The following is a 25,473-nucleotide window of genomic DNA, read 5'->3' on the forward strand; positions in this document are numbered from 1 at the left end:
TGGGAGAAATTCAGAGTCCAGCAGAGGAGGACAAAGGGCTTAATTAGGAAAGGGAAAATAGATTATGAGGGAAAACTGGCAAGGAACATAAAAACAGACTGCAAAAGCTTTTATAGATATGTCAAGAGAAAAAGATTAGTTAAGGCAAATGTAGGTCCCTTGCAGTCGGAAACAGTTGAATTGATCATAGGGAACAAGGAGATGGCAGACCAATTGAACAAATACTTTGGTTCTGTCTTCACTAAGGAAGACATAAACCGTCTGCCGGAAATAGCGGGGGACCGGGGGTCTAAAGAGATGGAGGAACTGAGGGAAATCCAGGTTAGTTGGGAAGTGGTGTTAGGTAAACTAAATGGATTAAAGGCAGATAAATCCCCAGGCCCAGATAGGCTGCATCCCATAGTGCTTAAGGAAGTAGCCTCAGAAATAGTGGATGCATTAGTGATAATTTTTCAAAACTCTTTAGATTCTGGAGTAGTTCCTGAGCACTGGAGGGTAGCTAATGTAACCCCACTTTTTAAAAAGGGAGGGAGAGAGAAAACGGGGAATTATAGACCAGTTAGCCTAACATTGGTAGTGGGGAAAATGCTAGAGTCAGTTATTAAAGATGTGATAGCATTACATTTGGAAAGTGGTGAAATCATCGGACAAAGTCAGCATGGATTTACCAAAGGCAAATCATGTCTGACAAATCTTATAGAATTTTTCGAGGATGTAACTAGTAGAGTGGATAAGGGAGAACCAGTCGATGTGTTATATCTGGACTTTCAGAAGGCCTTCGACAAGGTCCCACATAGGAGATTGGTGTACAAACTTAAAGCACACGGTATTGGGGGTTCAGTGTTGAGGTGGATAGAAAATTGGTTGGCGGACAGGAAGCAAAGAGTAGGAATAAACGGGTCCTTTTCGGAATGGCAGGCAGTGACTAGTGGGGTACCGCAAGGCTCAGTGCTGGGACCCCAGTTATTTACAGTGTATATTAATGATTTGGACGAGGGAATTGAATGCAACATCTTTAAGTTTGCGGATGACACGAAGGTGGGTGGCAGTGTTAGCTGCGAGGAGGATGCTAGGAGGCTGCAGAGTGACTTGGATAGATTAGGCGAGTGGGCAAATGCATGGCAGGTGCAATATAATGTGGATAAATGTGAGGTTATCCACTTTGGCGGCAAGAACAGGAAAGCAGAGTATTACCTGAATGGTGACCGATTGGGAGAAGGGGAGATGCAACGTGACCTGGGTGTCATGGTGCACCAATCATTGAAAGCAAGCATGCAGGTGCAGCAGGCAGTGAAGAAAGCGAATGGTATGTTGGCATTCATAGCAAGAGGATTTGAGTTTAGGAGCAGGGAGGTTCTGCTGCAGTTGTACAGGGTCTTGGTGAGACCGCACCTGGAGTATTGTGTGCAGTTTTGGTCTCCTAACCTGAGGAAAGACGTTCTTGCCTTAGAGGGAGTACAGAGAAGGTTCACCAGATTGATCCCTGGGATGGCAGGACTTTCATATGAGGAAAGACTGGATAGACTGGGCTTGTACTCGCTGGAATTTAGAAGACTGAGGGGGGATCTTATAGAAACATATAAAATTCTTAAGGGGTTGGAGAGGCTAGATACGGGAAGATTGTTCCCGATGTTGGGGGAGTCCAGAACCAGGGGTCACAGCTTAAGGATAAGGGGGAAGTCTTTTAGGACCGAGATGAGAAAACATTTCTTCACATAGAGAGTGGTCAGTCTGTGGAATTCTCTGCCACAGAAGGTAGTTGAGGCCAGTTCATTGGCTATATTTAAGAGGGAGTTAGATGTGGCCCTTTTTGCTAAAGGGATCAGGGGGTATGGAGAGAAGGCAGGTACAGGCTACTGAGCTGGATGATCAGCCATGATCATATTGAATGGCGGTGCAGGCTCGAAGGGCCGAAAGGCCTACTCCTGCACCTATTTTCTATGTTTCTATGTTTCTATGTGGGAATCACTGAGACATGGCTACAAGAGGGCCAGGGCTAGGAACTGAATATTCAGGTGTACGCAACATATAGAAAAGACAGACAGGTGGGCAGAGGGGGTGGGGTCGCTCTGTTGGTGAGGAATAATATTCACTCCCTTGCAAGGGGTGACATAGAATCAGGAGATGTAGAATCAGTATGGATAGAAATGAGGAATTGTAAGGATAAAAAGACCCTAATGGGAGTTATCTACAGGTCCCCGAACAGTAGCCTTGACATCGGGTGCAAGTTGAATCAGTAGCTAAAATTGGCATGTCGCAAATGTAATGCTACAGTGGTTATGGGAGATTTCAACATGCAGGTAGACTGGGAAAATCAGGTTGGTAATGGACCCCAGGAAAGAGAGTTTGTGGAGTGTCTCCAAGATGGATTCTTAGAACAGCTTGTACTGGAGCCTACTCGGGAGAAGGCAATTCTGGATTTAGTGTTGTGTAATGAACCTGATCTGATAAGGGGACTCGAGGTAAAAGAGCCATTAGGAGGCAGTGATCACAATATGATAGGTTTTACTCTACAAATTGAGAGGGAGAAGGGAAAATCGGAAGTGTGAGTATTACAGTATAGCAAAGGGGATTACAGAGGCATGAGGCAGGAGCTGGCCAGAATTGACTGGAAGGAGGCCCTAGCAGGGAAGACGGTGGAACAGCAATGGCAGGTATTCCTGGGAATAATTCAGAAGTTGCAGGATCAATTTATCCCAAAGAGGAGGTAAGATTCTAAGGGGAGTAAGAGGCACCCGTGGCTGACAAGGGAAGTCAAGGACAGCATAAAAATAAAAGGAGAAGCACAACCATGCAAAGAAGAGTGGGAAGCCAGAGGATTGGGACTCTTTTAAAGAGCAACAGAAGATGACTAAGAAGGCAATACGGGGAGAAAAGATGAGGTACGAGGGTAAACTAGCCAATAATATAAAGGAGGATAGTAAAAGCTTTTTTAGGTCTGTAAAGAGGAAGAAAATAGTCAAGGCAAATGTGGGTCCCTTGAAGACAGAAGCGGGGAAATTTATTATGGGGAACAAGGAAATGGCAGACGAGTTGAACCGGTACTTTGGATCTGTCTTCACTAAGGAAGATACAAGCAATCTCCCAGATGTTCTAGTGGCCAGAGATCCTAGGGTGACAGAGGAACTGAAGGAAATCTACATTAGGCAGGAAATGGTGTTGGGTAGACTGATGGGACTGAAGGCTGATAAATCCCCAGGGCCTGATGGTCTGCATCCCAGAGTACTTCAGGAGGTGGCGCTAGAAATTATAGACGCATTGGTGAACATTTACCAATGTTGTATAGATTCAGTATCAGTTCCTGTGGATTGAAGGGTAGCTAATGTTGTCCCACTTATTAAGAAAGGAGGGAGAGAGAAAACGGGAATTATAGACCAGTTCGTCTTACATCAGTGGTGGGGAAGGTGCTGGAGTAAATTATAAAAGACAAAATTGCAGAGCATTTGGATGGCAGTAACAGGATCTTTCCGAGTCACCATGGATTTACGAAGAGGAAATCATGTTTGACTAATCTGCTGGAATTCTTTGAGGATTTAACTAGGAAAATAGACAGGGAAGAGCCGGTGGATGTGGTGTACCTTGACTTTCAGAAAGCCTTCGACAAGGTTCCACATAGGAGATTAGTGGGCAAAATTAGAGCACAAGGTATTGGAGGTAGGGTACTGACATGGATAGACAATTGGTTGACAGGAAGAAAGCAAAGAATGGGGATAAATGGGACCCTTTCAGAATGGCAGGCAGTAACTAGTGTGGTACCACAAGGCTCGGTGCTGGGACCGCAGCTATTTACAATATACATTCATGACTTGGATGAAGGGATTAAAAGTACCATTAGCAAATTTGCAGATGATACAAAGTTCGGTGGTAGTGTGAACTGTGAGGAAGATGCTATGAGGTTGCAGGGTAACTTGGACAGGTTGTGTGAGTGGGCGGATGCATGGCAGATGCAGTTTAATGTGGATAAGTGTGAGGTTATCCACTTTGGTGGTAAGAATAGGACGGCAGAGTATTATCTGAATGGTGTCAAGTTAGAAAAAGGGGACGTACAACGGGTGTCCTAGTGCATCAGTCACTGAAAGGAAGCATGCAGGTACAGGAGGCAGTGAAGAACGCCAATGGAATGTTGGCCTTCATAACAAGGGGAGTTGAGTATAGGAGCAAAGAGGTCCTTCTGCAGTTGTACAGGGCCCTAGTGAGACCGCCCCTGGAGTACTGTGTGCAGTTTAGGTCTCCAAATTTGAGGAAGGATATTCTTGCTATTGAGGGCGTGCAGCGTAGGTTTACTAGGTTAATTCCCGGAATGGCGGGACTGTCATATGTTGAAAGACTGGAGCGACTAAGCTTGTATACACTGGAATTTAGAAGGATGAGAGGGGTTCTTATCGAAACGTATAAGATTATTAAGGGGTTGGACACGTTAGAGGCAGGAAACATGTTCCCAATGTTGGGGGAGTCCAGAACAAGGGGCCACAGTTTAAGAATAAGGGATAGCCCATTTAGAACTGAGATGAGGAAAAACCTTTTCAGTCAGAGAGTTGTGAATCTGTGGAATTCTCTGCCTCAGAAGGCAGTGGAGGCCAATTCTCTGAATACATTCAAGAGAGAGCTAGTTAGAGCTCTTAAGGATAGCGGAGTCAGGGGAGAAGGCAGGAATGAAGTATTTATTGAGAATGATCAGCCATGATCACATTGAATGGCGGTGCTCGCTCAAAGGGCCGAATGGCCTCCTCCTGCACCTATTGTCTATTGTCTATCGTGCTCCTGTGTTGCATGTGTTCCAGGATCTAACATCTCCAGCTGACCATGTGTGCGTGAGGCTTCTCAGTCAGTGGGTTGGTGCAGGAATGAATCTCCAATTACCATTCAGAGCTTTATCCTGGCCGATCTTTGCATCACATAAAAACATCAATGTGTCCCACAAACCAAGTGAAATAAGTCCATATGTTTTACCTTGTTTAAAGGAGTCAAACGTTTCTATCAGCGCTGCCTTCAACAAAAAGAGGTGGTTGAATTTTTCCGCCGTTATGGCACCATCTGTCACTGACAATGTATGGAACTCTTCACTAATCCTGCAAATATTAAATAGCTGATTACAAATTGTGCGTTGATGTTTATGAGGAAATATGTTACGTGTAAAGTTTCAGTGAAGAACATGCCCTACCTTTGCTTGCAAACAGCTTCCACCTGAAATAAATAAAACACAAGACTGAATTGACCGAGAAGGAACTACTGAGAGCACGAATTTCACCCAGATTATTACCTGTTAAAAATTCCCATTTCTCCACTCTCACCCCCAATGACACACAGAGAAGAATAATGATATTGCAGACATAGAACCGATGGAGGAAGTATAAAAATTATTCTGAATATTACACGATGCTGACAGGATAGTCTGGACAGGTTGTGCCTTTCAGCCGAATAAGGGGTAGGCAATTTCGAACGGAGATCAGGAAAAACTTTTTCAGTCAGAGAGTTGTGAATCTGTGGAATTCTCTGCCTAAGAAGGCAGTGGAGGCCAATTCTCTGGATGCTTTCAAGAGAGAGCAAGATAGAGCTCTTAAGGATAGCGGACTCAGTGGGTATGGGGAGAAGGCAGGAACGGGGTACTGATTGAAAATGATCAGCCATGATCACATTGAATGGAGTTGCTGGCTCGAAGGGCTGCATGGTCTACTTCTGCACTTGTTGTCTCTTGTCTATTGAATATGATGTTAGTGATGTGTAGGAAGGAACTGCAGATGCATAGACAATAGACAACATAGTTGAATTTGTTTAAAATATATCAGACGTCATTTTGTGATGGTGCACATTTATAGAAGCAAATTTAAATAGACTTCCTTACCTCTAGAAATTTCACGCTGTCTTTTTGTTCCATCCGTTCCTGTAAACGCAGGACTTCCTCCTGAATAGAATTTAAATTCTCTTGAATCTCCCGAAGATTTTTCTCCATTAGATTTAGAATCCGCTCCTCATCTTCACGGATATCTTTGAGGAAGTACTTTTCTTTCTCAGTGATAATCTGGTGCAGTTCAGCAAACTGGGATGTGACATGGGACTGAAGGCTGTGCGACTCTTCCTGTCAAATGAATGCTGAAGATTAACTTAATATATTTCTGTTTTGTTTTTGCTTACAGAATAAGTGACTATATAGCCCATCAGCGCCCGGTTCTCAGAATTATCTAATCAATCAAATTCTCTCCCATTTTCCTGAAACAAATGGGACAACGGAAGGATATAGGTGGAGACAGGAAGACAAAGGGAGATCTGGGAAGGGGGAGGGGAAGAGAGGGACAGGGGAATTATCTAAAGTTGGAGAAGTCAATGTTCATACCTCTGGGCTGCAGGCTGCCCAGGCGAAATTTCACAAAATTTCAGCTATTTTTTCTGCTGCTCCAGATGGCAACCTATTTACATCGGCGAAACCATATAACCATATAACAATTACAGCACGGAAACAGGCCCGTTCGGCCCTACCAGTCCACGCCGACCACTTTCTCTGACCTAGTCTCATCTACCTGCTCTCAGACCATAACCCTCCAATCCCCTCCCATCCATATACCTATCCAATTTACTCTTAAATAATAAAATCGAGCCTGCCTCCACCACTTCCACCGGAAGCTCATTCCACACAGCCACCACCCTCTGAGTAAAGAAGTTACCCCTCATGTTACCCCTAAACCTTTGTCCCTTAATTCTGAAGTTATGTCCCCTTGTTGGAATCTTCCCCACTCTCAAAGGGAAAAGCATACCCACGTCAACTCTGTCCGTCCCTCTTAAATTTTTTAAAACCTCTATCAAACTCGGGCTCGGCGATCGCTTCGCTCAACACCTGCGCTCGGTCCGAGTTAACCAATCTGATCTCCCGGTGGCTGAGCACTTCAACTCCCCCTCCCAGTCTGACCTTTCTGTCATGGGCCTCCTCCAGTGCCATAGTGAGGCCCACCGGAAATTTGAGGAACAGCACCTCATATTTCGCCTGGACAGCCTGCAGCCCAGTGGAAAAACATTGACTTCTCCAACTTTAGATAGTTCCTCTATCCCTCTCTTCCCCTCCCCCTTCCCAGATCTCCCTCTATCTTCCTGTCTCCACCCATAACCTTCCTTTGTCCCACCCCCTGACATCAGTCTGAAGAAGGGTCTCGATCCGAAACGTTGCCCATTCCTTCTCTCCTGAGATGCTGCCTGACCTGCTGAGTTACTCCAGCATTTTGTGATTAAATACTTCCTTGCATAATCGGTGATTATTCAAAGTCTAAGGCGGTTCGCAGAGCTACCACAGTAATCCATTATATCAAATATTCGGCCGCACATCCCTTTTCCCGAGACTCTCATTCGGAATGAGGATCTCGACCAGAAACGTCACCCATTCCTTCACTCCAGAGATGCTGCCTGACCCATCGAGTTGCTCCAGTTTATTGCGCCCATTCATTCATGCGCTACACAGGGTCAATTACAGCAGCAAATTTATCCAGTCTATCCCTTATGCATTAAATGGGGGATAAACTACACAACACCAGAAACTCCGCACAGAGTGGACAAGGTCCCACATAGGAGATTAGTGGGCAAAATTAGAGCACATGGTATTGGGGGTAGGGTACTGACATGGATAGAAAATTGGTTGACAGGCAGAAAGCAAAGAGTGGGGATAAATGGGTCCCTTTCAGAATGGCAGGCAGTGACTAGTGTGGTACCGCAAGGCTCGGTGCTGGGACCGCAGCTATTTACAATATACATTCATGACTTGGATGAAGGGATTAAAAGTACCATTAGCAAATTTGCAGGTGATACAAAGCTGGGTGGTAGTGCGAACTGTGAGGAAGATGCTATGAGGTTGCAGGATGACTTGGACAGGTTGTGTGAGTGGGCGGATGCATGGCAGATGCAGTTTAATGTGGATAAGTGTGAGGTTATCCACTTTGGTGGTAAGAATAGGAAGGCAGATTATTATCTGAATGGTGTCAAGTTAGGAAAAGGGGACGTACAACGAGATCTGGGTGTCCTAGTGCATCAGTCACTGAGAGGAAGCAGGCAGTGAAGAAAGCCAATGGAATGTTGGCCTTCATAACAAGAGTATAGGAGCAAAGTGGACCTTCTGCAGTTGTACAGGGCCCTAGTGAGACCGCACCTGGAGTACTGTGTGCAGTTTTGGTCTCCAAATTTGAGGAAGGATATTCTTGCTATTGAGGGCGTCCAGCGCAGGTTTACTGGGTTAATTCCCGGAATGGCGGGACTGTCGTATTTTGAAAGACTGGAGCGACTAGGCCTGTATACACTGGAATTTAGAAGGATGAGAGGGGATCTTATCAAAACATATAAGATTATTAAGGGGTTGGACACGTTAGAGGCAGGAAACATGGTCCCAGTGTTGGGGGAGTCTAGAATCAGGGGCCACAGTTTAAGAATAAGGGGTAGGCAATTTAGAACAGAGATGAGGGAAAAAAAATTCTGTCAGAGAGTTGTGAATCTGTGGAATTCTATGCCTCTGAAGGCAGTGGAGGCCAATTCTCTGAATGCATTCAAGAAAGAGCTAGATGGAGCTCTAAAGGTTAGCAGAGTTATGGGGTATGGGGAGATGGCAGGAATGGGGTACTGATTGTGAATGATCAGCCATGATCACATTGGATGACGGTGCTGGCTCGAAGGGCCTCCTGCACCTATTGTCTATTATCTATTACAGCAGCAAATTTATCCAGTCTATCCCTTATGCATTAAATGGGGGGAAAACTACACAATACCAGAAACTCCGCACAGAGTGGCCTTACCCGAACTCCGGAAATCTTCCCCTTCTGCAGCCGCTCCATTTCCTCCAACTCTGACTTCTTTTTGGTGAGAGATTGTACGGAAGATTTAACCTGATCCTGGGATCAGAGAGCAAAGGGGGTTAGACAATGACGAATCAAGCAGGTGAACGAGTGGCCATAGTGCGTTTTATTTTACCTTGCGCAATTCAACAGCTTCCCGAAGCGGCATGAAGTTGTGAGACTTGTGTTCCAGCGCGTCTCTGCAGATCAGGCAGATCAGTTTCTGATCAGTTTCGCAAAACAGCTTCAGTTCTTCCTCGTGTTCCTCGCAGCGAAGTTTACTTTCTTTGCGCTGCGGATTCAGGCTCAGTGTTCGAGCTTTCTCAGCCAGTCTCGCCAAGGCCCGACTCACCCTGAGGGTGCGGTCTACAAACTGCTCTCTACATTCCGGGCAGGAGTTTCTCGCCTCCCGGTCCCAACTCTGCGTGATACAGGAGCGGCAGAAGTAGTGGCCGCACTCCAGTGCCACCGGATCGGTGAAGAAATCCAGGCAGATGGGACAAACTGCCTCCTCGGTCAAACTCTCGACCTGGTCTTTCGCAGCCATCTTTACTCCGGCACTTCCTGGTTCAAAATGGGAGTGTCCACTGCGCACGCTGCCGTCTGGGGAATGAATGTTATTTGTAGACAATAGAGTCTACAAATAAGAAATAAGAAAAGGTAAATAAGAAAAAATGTCAAGCTTTATAATTGATTACTGGGTATGAATTGAGACCCCATTGGAATAAAACGTAAGTTTAATGTTCATGGTTAGTAAAAATATTAGACAATAGACAATAGACAATAGGTGCAGGAGTAGGCCATTCAGCCCCTCGAGCCAGCACCGCCATTCAATGCGATCATGGCTGATCACTCTCAATCAGTACCCCGTTCCTGCCTTCTCCCCATACCCCCTCACTCCGCTATCCTTAAGAGCTCTATCCAGCTCTCTCTTGAAAGCATCCAACGAACTGGCCTCCACTGCCTTCTGGGGCAGAGAATTCCACACATTCAACACTCTCTGACTGAAAAAGTTCTTCCTCATCTCCGTTCTAAATGGCCTACCCCTTATTCTTAAACTGTGGCCCCTTGTTCTGGACTCCCCCAACATTGGGAACATGTTTCCTGCCTCTAATGTGTCCAATCCCCTAATTATCTTATATGTTTCAATAAGATCCCCCCTCATCCTTCTAAATTCCAGTGTATACAAGCCTAATTGCTCCAGCCTTTCAACGTACGACAGTCCCGCCATTCCGGGAATTAACCTAGTGAACCTACGCTGCACGCCCTCAATAGCATTTAAGAATTTAAATCCTGATTTTAATGCTAAATCTGATTGAGGCATTGTTCTTTCGTGCTGGGGGAGGGAATGGTGGGAGGCAGAGGGATTAAAGAAATTTCAGGTCAGCAAGGGTTACAGAGGAATATCAGAAGACTGAGGTCATGGGTAAGGGGGTTACCCACAAGACCACTACTAGCAGTAAATAGCGGCTTTAATAGCCTGATATTTGTAGCATTGTCTGTTTGTCATAAAAATATTATGATCAGACTGTAATTTTGTAAGGTGGTATCTGATTAAAATATATCTAATTTTATTGGTTTGCTTTTTTTAAACATATTTTCCTCCATGTTTTGACCTGATATTTACAAATAAAGACAAATAAATATCATTAAAAATAAAATGTTTTCCTTTTTAGTTTTAGTTTTGGCAGTCTAATTTTATGTTACTGAAATGCAAATTCGCATTTTGCTTAGAGGTTCCCGTAGTTCATTACCGTATTTCCCGTAGTTCATTACCGTATATACGCTCAATATAGTTAAAACAATCATCAGTCAAGATTTGGAAAACATTTGGTATATATGTGTACTTTGTGATTACAAACTAATACAAATTAACAGTTTATATAACTGCATACATGAATAAATATTATTGTATACATGAATTTCTTAATATTTATATAAAATTTTTGTAACAAAATGTGTATGTAACAATAAAAAGGTATGTGTAAATTTTGTTGATGTCTTGCGGCTCTCAAACATCTGAACTTTATCGTATGTGGCTTTTACATTAAGCAAGTTTGGCCACCCCTGCAATAGACAATAGGTGCAGGAGGAGGCCATTCGGCCCTTCGAGCCAGCACCGCCATTCATTGTGATCATGTCTGATCGTCCACAATCAGTAACCCGTGCCTGCCTTCTCCCCATATCCCCTGATGCCACTAGCCCCTAGAGCTCTATCTAACTATCTCTTAAAGCCATCCAGTGATTTGGCTTCCACTGCCCTCTATTTCAGTTTCCATCTGAAACACGAATTGCTTTAGGAAAGATGTGACCTGCCGGCAGAATTTTTACACCTCCTTTTTCAGGAGATGTCAGTGTCAAGACTAGAGTAATATGGCCCTTCGGCCCATCGAGTCAATGATAATCATTAACCATCCGTTTACATTAACCCTGTACCGCGACTCCAAGACGGGCCTCACTGGTCAGCTCAGGACCAGAATAGAAAGGGAGTCATCCTCCACTCTTTGAGAAACCACTCGAGAAGAAGATAACGAATGTCTCTGTACAGCCAGCAGGTGGCAACGTTTATTCGCTCTCATCCTCGACTTTCACCCGAGAAGGGGCGGAGCCTGAAGTAATATTAATAATCTCAGTATAACAAAAATAACTGCAGATGCTGGTACAAATCGTAGGTATTTATTCACAAAATGCTGGAGTAAATCAGCAGGTCAGGCAGCATCTCAGGAGAGCATGAATGGGCGACGTTTCGGGTCGAGGCCCTTCTTCTGAAGAAGAACCTCAAATCTTTAACATACTTAGGAAGTCCGCACGGAGCATTGAAGGGCACAAAACTCCAAGACTGTTGTTTACGATCGTTCAATATGATTGATCCTTCTACGTCCTTCGAAATGGCCGTGGGGAACGAAGGGTCTCGACCCGAAACGCCGCCCATTCATTCTCTCCAGAGAGGCTGCCTGATCTGCTGAGCTGTTCTGCGCTGCGCGTCACCTGTTTTCGATGTCGTTTTTTGTGCCTGCTTCAACTACCTCCCCTGACAGCTCGTTCAATATACCATATATGTGTGAAAACGTTGACCCTAGGATTCCCTTTAAATCTCCCCATCTCACCTTAAACATAACCCCACTAGTTCTAGATTGCCCAACAATGGAATAAAGACCGTTCATTCACCCTTTCGATGCCCCTCCTGATTTTATATGCCTCCATTTTATCTCTCCTCAACGTTTTGCGCTCCAAGAAATAGTCCCCAGTCTATCCAACTTGGCCAAATTATTCCTCTTAAATATTCTCTACACGCTTTCCATTTAAGGGCGCCTTTCCGAAATCAGGTTGATCAAAAACTAAACATAACGCGCCAAGCGAGACCTCGCTAACGCGTTGTACAGCTGCAGTAGAATGTACAGGAAAGAACTGCAGATGTTGGTTTAAATCGAAGGTGGACACAAAATGCTGGAGTAACTCAGCGGGTCAAGGCAGCATCTCTGGAGAGAAGGAATTGGGTGACGTTTCGGGTCGAGACCATTCTTCAGACTGATGTCAGGGGAGGGGACGGGACAAAGATAGAATGTAGTCGGAGACAGGAAGACTAGTGGGAGAACTTGGAAGGGGAGGGGATAGAGAGGGAAAGCAAGGGCTATCTGAAGTTAGTGTAAGAAAATAACTGCAGAAGCTGGTACAAATCAAAGGTATTTATTCACAAAATGCTGGAGTAACTCAGCAGGTCAGGTAGCATCTCTGGAGAGAAGGAACTGGGTGACGTTTCAGGTCGAGACCCTTCTTCAGACTGATGTCAGGGGGGCGGGACAGAGGAAGGATATAGGTGGAGACAGGAAGATAGAGGGAGAACTGGGAAGGGGGAGGGGAAGAGAGGGACAGAGGGATTATCTAAAGTTGGAGAAGTCAATGTTCATACCGCTGGGCTGCAAGCTGCCCAAGCGAAATATAAGGTGCTGTTCCTCCAATTTCCGGTGGGCCTCACTATGACACTGGAAGAGGCCCATGACAGAAAGGTCAGACTGGGAGAGGGAGGGGGAGTTGAAGTGCTCAGCCACCGGGAGATCAGGTTGGTTAAGGCGGACTGAGCGAAGGTGTTCAGATAATAATCTGTCTTCCTATTCCTACCACCAAAGTGGATAACCTCACACTTATCCATATTAAACTGCAAGGGTTCATCGTGAAGTTGTCCGAACAAACCTCCAACTAATCTCAAAGGAGTTAGTTCTTGAAAGTGAATATACCAGACATATGGACCTGGGACAGTGTAAAGCAGAACAAAGGGGGCAACGCCAAAATGGTGCCATACGTGGATGGGAAACGATGGTGAAATATAAATTTAGAGCGACTGTTGAATGGTAACGTGTGAACACCGGTGAAATGTGGCGTTCCACTGTCTCTCTGTGTAATCTACATGTGTAGGAAGGAACTGCAGATACTGGTTTAAACCGAAGATAGACACTAAAAGATGGAGTAACTCAACGGGTCTGACAGCACCTCTGGAGAAAAGGAATGGGCGACGTTTCGGGTGGAGACCCTTCTTCAGAGTGAGCGTTAGGGGAAAGAGAAACGATAGATATAGACGAGGATGCAGAGAGATATAGAACACACGAATGAAAAAAAAGTTAGGGTGATAACTGAAACAGGCCATTGTTAGCTGGGTATTTATTCACAAAATGCTGGAGTAACTCAGCAGGTCAGGCAGCATCACCGGGGGTGAATGTGACATTCCCGTTGTCTGCCCTTTAGTTTTCCATCGCATGCGGGCACTATTGTGGTACAGCTAAAATGACCTGCTGTCGCACAGATACAACGACCCAGTGTTGGCTTCGAACTGGTGCTCACTGTGTGGAGTTTGCACGTTCTCGCTCTAACCGCGCGGACCTCTCCTCGATACTCCAGTTTAGTCGCACTAAAAAATAGAGTTGCTTCTATTCTTTGGTAACGATTGAAGGGATTTAGCGGAACACGGGGCGAGCTAAACTGGGATTAGTTTAAACGGGTGTTTGAGAGCTTGACGAGAAGCCACACAGATTCACAGAATTATACAACGTGCTGGAGAAACTCGGCGGGTCAGGCATACTCTGGAAAACGTATCGGTGATGTTTCGGGCTGGGACCCTTCTTCGGTCTGAAGATGCACCCGCACCTGAAACGTCATCTACCCATGTTTTATCCCAAGAAAGATCCCGTCCCGAAACCTCGCCTATCCATGTTCTTCAGGGACGCTACCTGGCCGCCGAGTTCTCCAGCATGTTGCGCTTCCTTGCTTCTACTTCGTGAAGTTAAACTCCGAGAACTCTCCGAATCCCACGGACAATGAACGTTTCCATGCGTTCTCGAGGAACAGCACTTCGCCTCATGAGTATAGGAGCAAAGAGGTCCTTCTGCAGTTGTACAGGGCCCTAGTGAGACCGCACCTGGAGTACTGTGTGCAGTTTTGGTCTCCAAATTTGAGGAAGGATATTCTTGTTGTTGAGGGCGTGCTGCGTAGGTTTACTAGGTTAATTCCCGGAATGGCGGGACTGTCGTATGTTGAAAGACTGGAGCGACCATGTTTGCAAACACTGGAATTTAGAAGGATGAGAGGGGATCTTATCGAAACATATAAGATTATTAAGGGATTGCACACGTTAGAGGCAGGAAACATGTTCCCAATGTTGGGGGAGTCCAGAACTAGGGGCCACAATTTAAGAATAAGGGGTGGGCCATTTAGAACGGTGATGAGGAAAAACGTTTTCAGTCACAGAGTTGTAAATCTGTGGAATTCTCTGCCTCAGAAGGCAGTGGAGGCCAATTCCCTAAATGCATTCAAGAGAGAGCGAAAAAGAGCTCTTACGGATAGCGGAGTCAGGGGGTATGGGGAGAAGGCAAGAACGGGGAACTGGTTTAGAAATGATCAGCCATGATCACATTGAATGGCGGTGCTGGGTCGAAGGGCCGAATGGCCTACTCCTGCACCTATTGTCCATTCTCTATTGAGTCGACGCGTTCGAAACCTGAGCCTAGGCGGCGGAGGGAAGGGGGGAACGCGATCGACCCGCGATCAGCGGTCGGAGCGTGAGGGAAAGGGGAAGACGATGGTGGGCCCAGCTTGGGGGGAGCGGCATGAGGGACGGTGGGAGACCCGGTATTGGGAAGGGGAGCGGGGTACCGCGGGACTCTAGTTTTAGAATCCTCAGCCCAGGGGAATAGTCTACTTTTTTCCCTCAATTTTAGACAATAGACAATAGGTGCATGAGGAGACCATTCGGTCCTTCGAGCCATCACCACCATTCAATGTGACCTTGGCTGATCGTTCTCAATCAGTATCCTGTTCCTGCCTTCTCCCCATACCCCCTGACTCCGATATCCTTAACAACTCTATCTAGCTCTCTCTTGAAAGAATTCAGAGAATTTGCCTCCACTGCCTTCTGAGGCAGAGAATTCCACAGATGTACAACTCTCTGACTGAAAAAGTTTTTCCTCATCTCCGTTCTAAATGGCCTACCCTTTATTCGTAAACTGTGGCCTCTGGATCTGGACTCCCCCAATATTGGGAACATGTTTCCTGCCTCTAACGTGTCCACCCCGTAAATAATCTTATGTGTTTCAATAAGATCCCCTCTCAACTTTCTAAATTCCAATGTATACAAGCCTAGTCGCTCCAGTCATCATCATCATCATCATCATATATATACAGCCGGAAACAGGCCTTTTCGGCCCTCCAAGTCCGTGCCGCCCAGCAATCCCCGTACATTAACACTATCCTACACCCACTAGGGACAATTTTTACATTTACCCAGCCAATTAACCTACATACCTGTACGTCTTTGGAGTGTGGGAGGAAACCGAAGATCTCGGAGAAAACCCACGCAGGTCACGGGGAGAACGTACAAACTCCTTACAGTGCAGCACCCGTAGTCAGGATCGAACCTGAGTCTCCGGCGCTGCATTCGCTGTAAAGCAGCAACTCTACCGCTGCGCTACGACAGTCCGACCATTCCGGGAATTAACCTAGTAAACCTGCGCTGCACGTCCTCAATAGCAAGAGTATCCTTCCTCAAATTTGGAGACCAAAACTGCACAGAGTACTCCAGGTGCGGTCTCACTTGTGCCCTGTACAACTGCAGACGGACTTCTTTGCTCCTATACTCAACTCCTCGTGCTATGAAGTCCAACATTCCATTGGCTTTCTTCACTGCCTGCTGGACCTGCATGCTTCCTTTCAGTGACTGATGCACTAGGATACCCAGATCTCGTTGTACGTCCCCTTTTCCCCTTTTGCGTGTACGTTGTTGTTTGTCGTGACCAATTGGCAAATACAGATTTATCGTATCGTATCGCTATTGGTAATTGTGCAGTTACCATCTCCTTCTTAAATTGTTCCGAGGCTCACCATTGCCACCTTCTTCCTGCCCACATAAAAACCCCATTCATGTTATTCACATTCCCGTGGGTTGCACCCGTGGCCTGCCCGGTGATCTGAACCTTACCGATAAGTGAAAAAGGCTTGGATAGAATGGATGTGGAGATGATGTTTCCACTCGTGGGAATCTAGGACCAGAGGTCACAGCCTCAGATTCAATGGATGTTCCTTTCGGCAATTGAGGAGGAATATCTTGAGTCAGAGGGTCGTGAATCTGCGGATTTCTTTACCACAGAGTGCTGTGGAGGCCAAATCAATGGATGCTTTTATGGCAGAGATAGACAGATTCTTGATTCGTACGGGTGTCGGGGGTTATGGAGAGAAGGCAGGAGAATGGGGTTCGGTGGGAGAGATAGATAAGCCATGATTGAATGGTGGAGTAGACTTGAAGGGCCGAATGGCTTAATCCTGCTCCTATCACCCATCATTCTGTCCACTTCTAATAAGTTCAACTGCAATGTCAAATTTGTTCAATGCCCAACTTTTCCGTGTCCCGATGAAGATTTCCGACCATTTATGATCCTGATGAGTTCGGGATGCCATGGGTCAAGTATGAGTGGGGAGGCCGAGTGTATCAATCCTTAGATTTTTATAAAAGTTCAGATGACGGGATCCGATAACACGTTTAAAAAAGAGGCGGATCAACACTTCTAAACGCAGTTGCTGTTTATTTCTCTCTTCCCACATTGACATTCCCCCTGGTTTTATTTCGGGACGGGCGGGGAGACGGGATGGAGGGGAAGTGACTGCATTAAGCTCATTACCATCCCGCTCGATGCTCCAGACTCCAGTCTCCGGGTTCAGTTCGGCCTGTCTCTTCCTCTCCACAGACTCTGTGGCAACTCCCAGACTCCAGTACGCACTCGCCGCCACCTCCACCTCCCAGTAATGTCTCCCCGATGTGAATCCCTCCGATCCCAGCGCACACAGAATGTTTGTGAACCTCTTCCGGGATTTCGGGAGACTCCTCCGGGACACGGTCTGTCCCACCCTCTTCCGATCCTCAGACACCTCGAGAAGATGCTGCGCTGTTTCCGCATCCAGGGTGACGGAGACTGGGGGGAGAAGCAGAGAGTCAGAGTCCCTGGGGGGTCGGGGGGAGACTCGGGCAGCGCGGCCCCGGGACCGGGGGAGAGGCCGTTCGGCCTCGGGCACAGGCGGGCGGACAACTGAAAGTTTCCCGTGGGGGATTTCCCACAATTGCGCGAGATGGAAAAGAGAAATGCATTTCCGCTACTTTTCTTCCGGGAAGTGGAAGTGAAATGATTTGGTTGTCGCGGACGGGGAGAGGGAAATGGGAGACGAGGATGGCGAAGTTGCGGCTGGGTACATATGTGCGTCAGACTGAGTTAATGTAATGGCCGTATTAAATATCAGTGGGTGCATGTATCCTGCGTTGGTGAGTGTGTTCATGGATGGTTGTGTAAGTCATGGCGTGTCCCCACACGTAAGGTGTGTGTTGGTGAGAGTGTGTGCTGTATGTCTGTGGACTCGTCGAATGAATAAATTCACTGGTCGATACAAACTGCTGGAGTAACTCAGCGGGCCAGGCAGCATCTCTGGAGAGAAGGAATGGGTGACGTTTCGAGTCGAGACCCTTCTTCAGACTGATGTCAGGGGAGTGGGTGAGACAGAGATGGAATGTAGTCGGAGACAGAAAGACTGGTGGGAGAACTGGGGAGGAGGAGGGGATAGGGAGGGAAAGCAACGACTATTTGATGTTAGAGAAGTCAATGTTCATACCGTTGGGGTGTAAACTACCCACGTGAAATATGAGGTGCTGTTCCTCCGATTTGGTGTTCCTTCACTCTGACAATGGAGGAGGCCCAGGACATAAAGGACAGATTGGGAATGGGAGGGGGAGTTGAAGTGCTGAGCCACCGGGAGAGGGGTGGCTGTGTGAACTGTGAGGAAGATGCTATGAGGTTGCAGGGTGACGTGGACAGGTTGTGTGAGTGGGCGGATGCATGGGAGATGCAGTTTAATGTGGATAAGAGTGAGGTTATCCACTTTGGTGGTAGGAATAGAAAGGCAGAGTATTATCTGAATGGTGTCAACTTAGAAACAGGGGACGTACAACGAGACCTGGGTGTCCGCGTGCATCAGTCACTGAAAGGAAGCATGCAGGTACAGCAGGCAGTGAAGAAAGCCAATGGAATGTTGGCCTTCATAACAAGAGGAGTTGAGTATAGGAGCAAAGAGGCCCTTCTGCAGTTGTACAGGGCCCTAGTGAGACCGCACCTGGAGTACTCTGTGCAGTTTTGGTCTCCAAATTTGAGGATGGATATTTTTGCTATTGAGGGCATGCAGACTGGAGCGACTCAGATTGTATACACTGGGATTTAGAAGGATGAGAGGAGATCTTTTCGAAACATAAGATTATTAAGGGGTTGGACACGTTAGAGGCAGGAAACATGTTCCCAATGTTGGGGGAGTCCAGAACAAGTTGCCACAGTTTATGAATAAGGTGTAGGCCATCTAGAACTGAGATGACGAAAAACTTTTTCAGTCAGAGAGTTGTGAATTTGTGGAATTCTCTGCCTCAGAAGGCAGTGGAGGCCAATTCTCTGAATGCATTCAAGAGAAAGCTAGATAGAGCTCTTAAGGATAGCGGAGTCAGGGGGTATGGGGAGAAGGCAGGAACGGGGTACTGATTGAGAATGATCAGCCATGATAACATTGAATGGCGATGCTGGCCCGAAGGGCCGAATGGCCTCCTCCTGCACCTATTGTCTATTGAGATCAGGGAGGTTAATACGGACTGAGCGAAGGTGTTCAGCGAAATGATCGCTGAGCCTGCGCTTGGTCTCGCCGATGTAAGGAAGTTGACACCTGGAACAGCAGATACAGTAGATGAGGTTGGAGGAAGTGCAAGTGAACATCTGCCTCACCAGGAAAGACTGTTTGGGTCCTTGGATGAAGTTGAGGGGGGAGGTAAAGGGATAGGTGTTGCATCTCCTGCGGTTGCAGGGGAAAGTACCTGGGGTGAGGGTGGTTTGGGTAGGAAGGGACGAGTTGACCAGGGAGTTTCAGAGGGAATGGTCTCTGCAGAAAGGGGTGGAGATGGGAAGATGTGGACAGTAGTGGGATCCCGTTGGAGGTGGTGAAAATGTTGGAGAATTACAGTATATGCTGAAGTAAATTCACTGCATCTAAAGAGTATGTATTCTTTGTTACAAAGGGATCATAGATTGTGGAGGTTGTACCCACGAACTGCCATTTTGTCTCGCGAACGTGTTTATGGGGATCTTTTCTAGGCCGATGAAAATGTGTGAGTTTCTCATAGCTCAGGTCGTGGGCCCAGATCTGTCAAATGCGTCAATGTGCAGTTTGAATGAAACTTCGAAGTCCACAAGTCCAACGTGAGTGAACCTAAATCTGCAGTCACTGACATGTTAGACAGGGTTAGTGGCGCAGATCTCCATCACAGAAGGACCACCATATACCTTGATGTCTATCCTGGACATCACCCTGATACCTACTTTTAAGATGTCCGGGATGATCGGATACTGTAATTTTAGATTAGTGATGAATTTGACCAAGAGGGAACGGAGAAAGTATCTTTACTTGTGGAGACACCAAATGACAAAGAAAAAATGAATATAAATATATATATATTTAAAACAATATGGTCTTCAACATATTCCTTAAGGAATTCAGCAATGAGAAAGTGGAACCTGCCACCACAGATGTGGTTGAAGCAGAGTGTATGTGTTTTGGGGGTGGGAGGGCTGTTGGAGAAACACATGTCGGTCTATCGAGTTCAGGACATTGTTGGTCAGTGCGGTGAATGGGTGGAAGGGGGTTTATCTGGTGCCGCAAAATAGACAGGAGAAGCTGGACTGAATGGTCTGTCTGTGACGTAGAATGGGATGTACTACGCTTGGCCAGGCCGACCCTGCAATGCTGCCAAGTCAATGAGCCTTCATGGTCAGGTCAGGAACCCTGCACTGACAACAATAATGTCGATGTCGACGTGGAGAGCGGACAACAGTGTAAGCGGCAAAGGCAGCTCACGGAATTGGGAAAGGTCGCAAGTGAGTCATTGCTCCACCAGGAAGGGCCATTTGCAACTTGGCGGATGGTAAGAAGAAGATAAACACAGAAGTAAGTACATCATGGTTTAGTATGTTTTTATTTACAGAGTAATATATCAACATATCTGTTGGCCTGCTGCAAGTATTACATTTATTCCGTCTCCAGACACATGACAATAAAACTCTTGAAACTTCGCGACAATGAAGAAATAATTGCTGGATTAATCAGTTTGGACAGTTACCGGGGCGTGGCGGGGTGAGGGGGAGAGTGAGGGGTGAGGGGAGGGGGGGGGGGGCAGGGGGCTTAGTTAGAGAGAACGAGCAGGTTTGGATGCCGGGTGACTTCACCGACCCGAGAGCAGCGCCGGTGACAAGAACGCAATGTAGGAGGGCGAGGAAAAGGCGGAGAACAAGGAGGCGGACTAGCTGAAGAAGGGTCCCAATCTGAAACCTCGTCTGTCCAGTTCCCTCTACAGACGCTGTCTGACTCACTGAGTTACTCCAGCACTTTGTCTTTTGTTGAAGATTCCAGTATCTGCCGTCTCTTGTGACTACCGAAACACCGAGCTCCGATTTCCTCTTTAAATCGGGATAATAAATGCTTTTGATATTAGCGTTATTTATCCTTTCAGATCGAAAGCCGCGCTGAACTACTGCCCTATCTCATTGGTGACGCTCGGACGATCCTTGATCGGACTTGATCCAGTCTGAACAAGGGTCTCGACCCGAAACGTCACCCATTCCTTCTCTCCCGAGATGCTGCCTGACCCGCTGAGTTACTCCAGCATTTTGTGTCTACTTTCGATTTAAACCAGCATCTGCAGTTTTTATTTCCTACACTTGATCGGACTTTGCTGGCTTTAACTTGGGCTAAACGTTATTCCCTTATCATGTTCATCTGCAACTGAACCAGCCTCTCACCAACTGGAAAGCGGCCCTGAACGACCATTTGCCTCTTTGGAGACCCTCGGACTATCTTTAATCGGACTTTACTGGACTTTATCTTGCACTAAACGTTATTCTCTTTATCGTTTATGTGTGCACTGTGAACGGCTCGATTGTAATCATGTGCAGTCTTTACCTAAGAACACTGAAGAAGTCTGGTCTACCCCAACAGCTGCTGACGACATTCTACCGCTGCACCATAGAGAGCATCCTAACATATGGCATCCCTGTGTGGTACCTCAGCTGCACGGAGGCAGAAAGGAAAGCTCTTCAGCGGGTAGTCCATAGAGCTCAGAGGACCATCGGAACACAGCTACCAGCCTTGGAGGGCATCTACAACACACGATGCCTCAGAAAGGCCACCAGCATCCACAAAGACTCTTCACATCCCTGCAACAGTCTGTTCGAACTCCTTCCATCGGGCAGACGATACGAGGCCTTCTACGCCAGCACCTCCATACTCAGGAACAGCTTCATCCCCAGGGCGATAGCTGCTATGAACCGGTCCTGCTGAGCCGGATGATCACATCGCGCAGTGATCCGGCACAGATCTATTCGCACTCTATTCTGTCTTAAAACTGTTACAATTTGTCTCGTTGGGTTGTTGTTTAAATTAATTTAATTATTGCATCGCATGGGAGGCGCATTCCCAATCTCGTTTTACCCCTGTACAATGACAATAAAGATATATTGTATTGTATTGTATTGTTGAACCATTTTTTGAGGATGTAAGTAGGAAAATTGACAGGGGAGAGTCAGTGGATGTGGTGTACCTCGACTTTCAGAAACACTTCGACAAGGTCCCACATAGATTAGTGGGCAAAATTAGAGCACATGGTATTGGGGGTAGGGTACTGACATGGATAGAAAATTGGTTGACAGACAGAAAGCAAAGAGTGGGGACAAATGGGTCCCTTTCGGAATGGCAGGCAGTGACCAGTGGGGTACCGCAAGGTTCGGTGTTGGGACCCCAGCTATTTACGATATACATTAATGACTTAGATGAAGGGATTAAAAGTACCATTAGCAAATTTGCAGATGATACTAAGCTGGGGGGTAGTGTGAATTGTGTGGAAGATGCAATAAGGCTGCAGGGTGACTTGGACAGGTTGTGTGAGTGGGCGGATACATGGCAGATGCAGTTTAATGTAGATAAGTGTGAGGTTATTCACTTTGGAAGTAAGAATAGAAAGGCAGATTATTATCTGAATGGTGTCAAGTTAGGAAGAGGGGATGTTCAACGAGATCTGGGTGCCCTAGTGCATCGGTCACTGAAAGGAAGCATGCAGGTACAGCAGGCAATGAAGAAAGCCAATGGAATGTTGGCCTTCATAACAAGAGGAGTTGAGTATAGGAGCAAAGAGGTCCTTCTACAGTTGTACCGGGCCCTGGTGAGACCGCACCTGGAGTACTGTGTGCAGTTTTGGTCTCCAAATTTGAGGAAGGATATTCTTGCTATTGAGGGCGTGCAGCGTAGGTTCACTAGGTTAATTCCCGGAATGGCGGGACTGTCGTATGTTGAAAGGCTGGAGCAATTAGGCTTGTATACACTGGAATTTAGAAGGATGAGGGGGGATCTTATTGAAACATTTAAGATAATTAGGGGATTGGACACATTAGAGGCAGGAAACATGTTCCCAATGTTGGGGGAGTCCAGAACAAGGGGCCACAGTTTAAGAATAAGGGGTAGGCCATTTAGAACGGAGATGAGGAAGAACTTTTTCAGTCAGAGAGTGGTGAAGGTGTGGAATTCTCTGCCTCAGAAGGCAGTGGATGCCAATTCGTTGGATGCTTTCAAGAGAGAGCTGGATAGAGCTCTTAAGGATAGCGGAGTGAGGGGGTATGGGGAGAAGGCAGGAACGGGGTACTGATTGAGAGTGATCAGCCATGATCGCATTGAATGGCGGTGCTGGCTCGAAGGGCTGAATGGCCTACTGCACCTATTGTCTATTGTCTATTGTTGACTGGACAGCACGCAACGAAAACGTCTCACTGTACCTCGGTTCACGCAACAATAAACTGAACTAAATTGAAACAACACTTAACAGAATATTGACATTAATAACACCAGCTATCGTTTTTAGGGAAATAAATTGAACCCATGAGCTAAATTACACGCCGGGCAAATCTGTAGGACCTGCATTTATTGCACATCCCACATGCCCTCTCAACCGTTCCCTCGGCCATTTCCAAGGACATTTCAGGATCAAATATATTAAACGAGATGCAGGACACAGTCACTGCACTGAGTGGCTCCTTCAGTGACAGACTGCTTCACTCCAAGTGCGTGAAGGAGAGATATCGGAGGTCCTTCCATCCCGCTGCTGTGAGACTGCACAACCAGCACTGCTCCCAACAGACGAGTCAACAGTAACAGTTAAGGAATACACAGTAAACTGATGACAATTTATCCTTGTCTTTATTTTTATTTATAATGAATATCTCCTGTTATCCACTTTGCTGCTGTAACACTGTAAATTTCCACGGTGTGGGACAATTAAATGAATTTATTATTATTATTATTATTATTATTATTATTATTATTATTATTATTATTATTATTATTATTATTATCATCACAGGCGGCAGTCTAGGAGTTTTATGGTCATCGATTCCCGGAACAGACTTGTTTAACATCAAAAAGAACGAAAGTGATTTAACTGCATTACAGGTGCTGGTGAAGGATTGATAGAATTTGTTAATTACTGACACGGAGCGGAACCGGAGCAGATTCTCAGCCATTGGTTTTCATCCCAGATCGCCAAGAAAGGATAAAGTTTCTCCGTGAATTTATTCCCAGTGAAGGTGTGGAGATGGGACTTGCTGCCCGCGTCGTAAAATGAAACTGTCCCGTACTCGTAACTGAGATAAACTCCTACCCTCCCGGGGATGGGACGGGCGGGGAGACGGGATGGAGGGGAGGTGACTGCTTCAAACTCGTCATTCCGCCGCCAGATGCTCCAGACTCCAGTCTCCGGGGTCAGTGCGACCCGTCCCTTCCTCTCCACAGACTCTGCGGCCACTCCCAGACTCCAGTACCGACTCGCCGCCACCTCCACCTCCCAGTAATGTCTCCCCGATGTGAATCCCTCCGATCCCAGCACAAACGGCCAGACTGTAAACCTCTTCCTGGTGACAGGGAGACTCCTCCAGGTCCCGGTCATTCTCACCCTCTTCCGATCTTCAGACACCTCGAGCCGCGGATGCGCCGTTCCCACATCCAGGGTGACGGAGACTGGGGGGAGAAGCAGAGAATCAGAGAGTCCCCGGGGGTCGGGGGGAGACTCGTGCAGCGCGGCCTCGGCACCGGAGGAGAGGCCGCTCGGCCTCAGGCACAGGCCGGCGGACAACTGAAAATGTGTCCGGAGTTTTCTTTCCCCCTCCCCCACCACGTAAGATGGACAACCGAAATCCTTCCCAGATATTTTCTCCCGAGGTAGAGGCAAGAGTTGTCGTATGTCGTGGGCAAGCAGATGCAATTGGGAAAGAGGCGATAGGAGAAATGGTGGGCGGATGGGTGTGTGGGCGTGGCATTGAGTGAAAATGGGGACTTGATTGGCGGGACAGTTGAGGAGTTAAATGTTTACTGGAGGTAATTAAAAATGAGGTCGGTATATTTTGGTAATACAGGGGGAAAGATGTGACTGTGCTGGAGAGAGTGCAAAGGAGGTTCACCGGGATGTTGCCTCCATTGGAGGACTTGAATAATGCTGATTTGGAGACCTGGGAGAACTTTACAAGTTTACGAGAGACAGAGAGGGGGTAGTATGTCAGATTCAGTTCCCCATTTTAATGGTATCAAAAACAAGGTTATTGGATTAAAGTGAGAGGAAGGAGTTTTAAAGAAGACTAGACTAAGTGGACCCTTTGGGCCCAAACCTCTACTGCATTGGTGCAGCACCCTTTCCTCCACCCTCCCCCTCCCCAAACCTCCATCCCCCCTCCCCAGTCCCTCCACCCACCCTCCCCTCCCCCCTTCCCCCATCTCCATCCCCCCAATTTCCTGACTACCGTGGTAGAATTCAAACTCATAGATCAGCGTGTTTTTGCGGTGTGGGTGGGTCGGGATGCATTGGTTCATCCAACAGCCTGGGTATTTGTAGTATCGTGCTCCTGTGTTGCATGTGTTCCAGGATCTCACATCTCCAGCTGACCATGTGTGCGTGAGGCTTCTCAGCCCGTGGGTTGGTGCATGAATGAAACTCCAATTACCATTCAGAGCTTTATCCTGGCCAATCTTTGCATCACATAAAAACATCAATGTGTCCCACAAACCAAGTGAAATAAGTCCA

At 46.8% G+C, this 25,473-nt stretch overlaps 1 protein-coding gene across 1 annotated transcript in view; it reads right to left on the reverse strand.

Annotated features, from left to right (window-relative positions):
- Window positions 1-9,348, reverse strand: part of LOC144602617 (uncharacterized) — an 87,714-nt gene extending 78,366 nt beyond the window's left edge. Inside the window, exons 1-5 of the mRNA XM_078415747.1 lie at window positions 8,938-9,348; window positions 8,763-8,858; window positions 5,843-6,076; window positions 5,162-5,184; window positions 4,951-5,069 (exon numbers count right to left, since the gene is read on the reverse strand). Of these exons, the coding sequence (XP_078271873.1) occupies window positions 4,951-5,069; window positions 5,162-5,184; window positions 5,843-6,076; window positions 8,763-8,858; window positions 8,938-9,348 (883 nt within the window). The remainder of the gene's footprint in view (window positions 1-4,950; window positions 5,070-5,161; window positions 5,185-5,842; window positions 6,077-8,762; window positions 8,859-8,937) is intronic.
- Window positions 9,349-25,473: the final 16,125 nt, after the last annotated feature.

The sequence above is a fragment of the Rhinoraja longicauda genome, chromosome 19 (genome assembly GCF_053455715.1).
Source record: "Rhinoraja longicauda isolate Sanriku21f chromosome 19, sRhiLon1.1, whole genome shotgun sequence".
Lineage (NCBI taxonomy): Eukaryota > Metazoa > Chordata > Chondrichthyes > Rajiformes > Arhynchobatidae > Rhinoraja > Rhinoraja longicauda.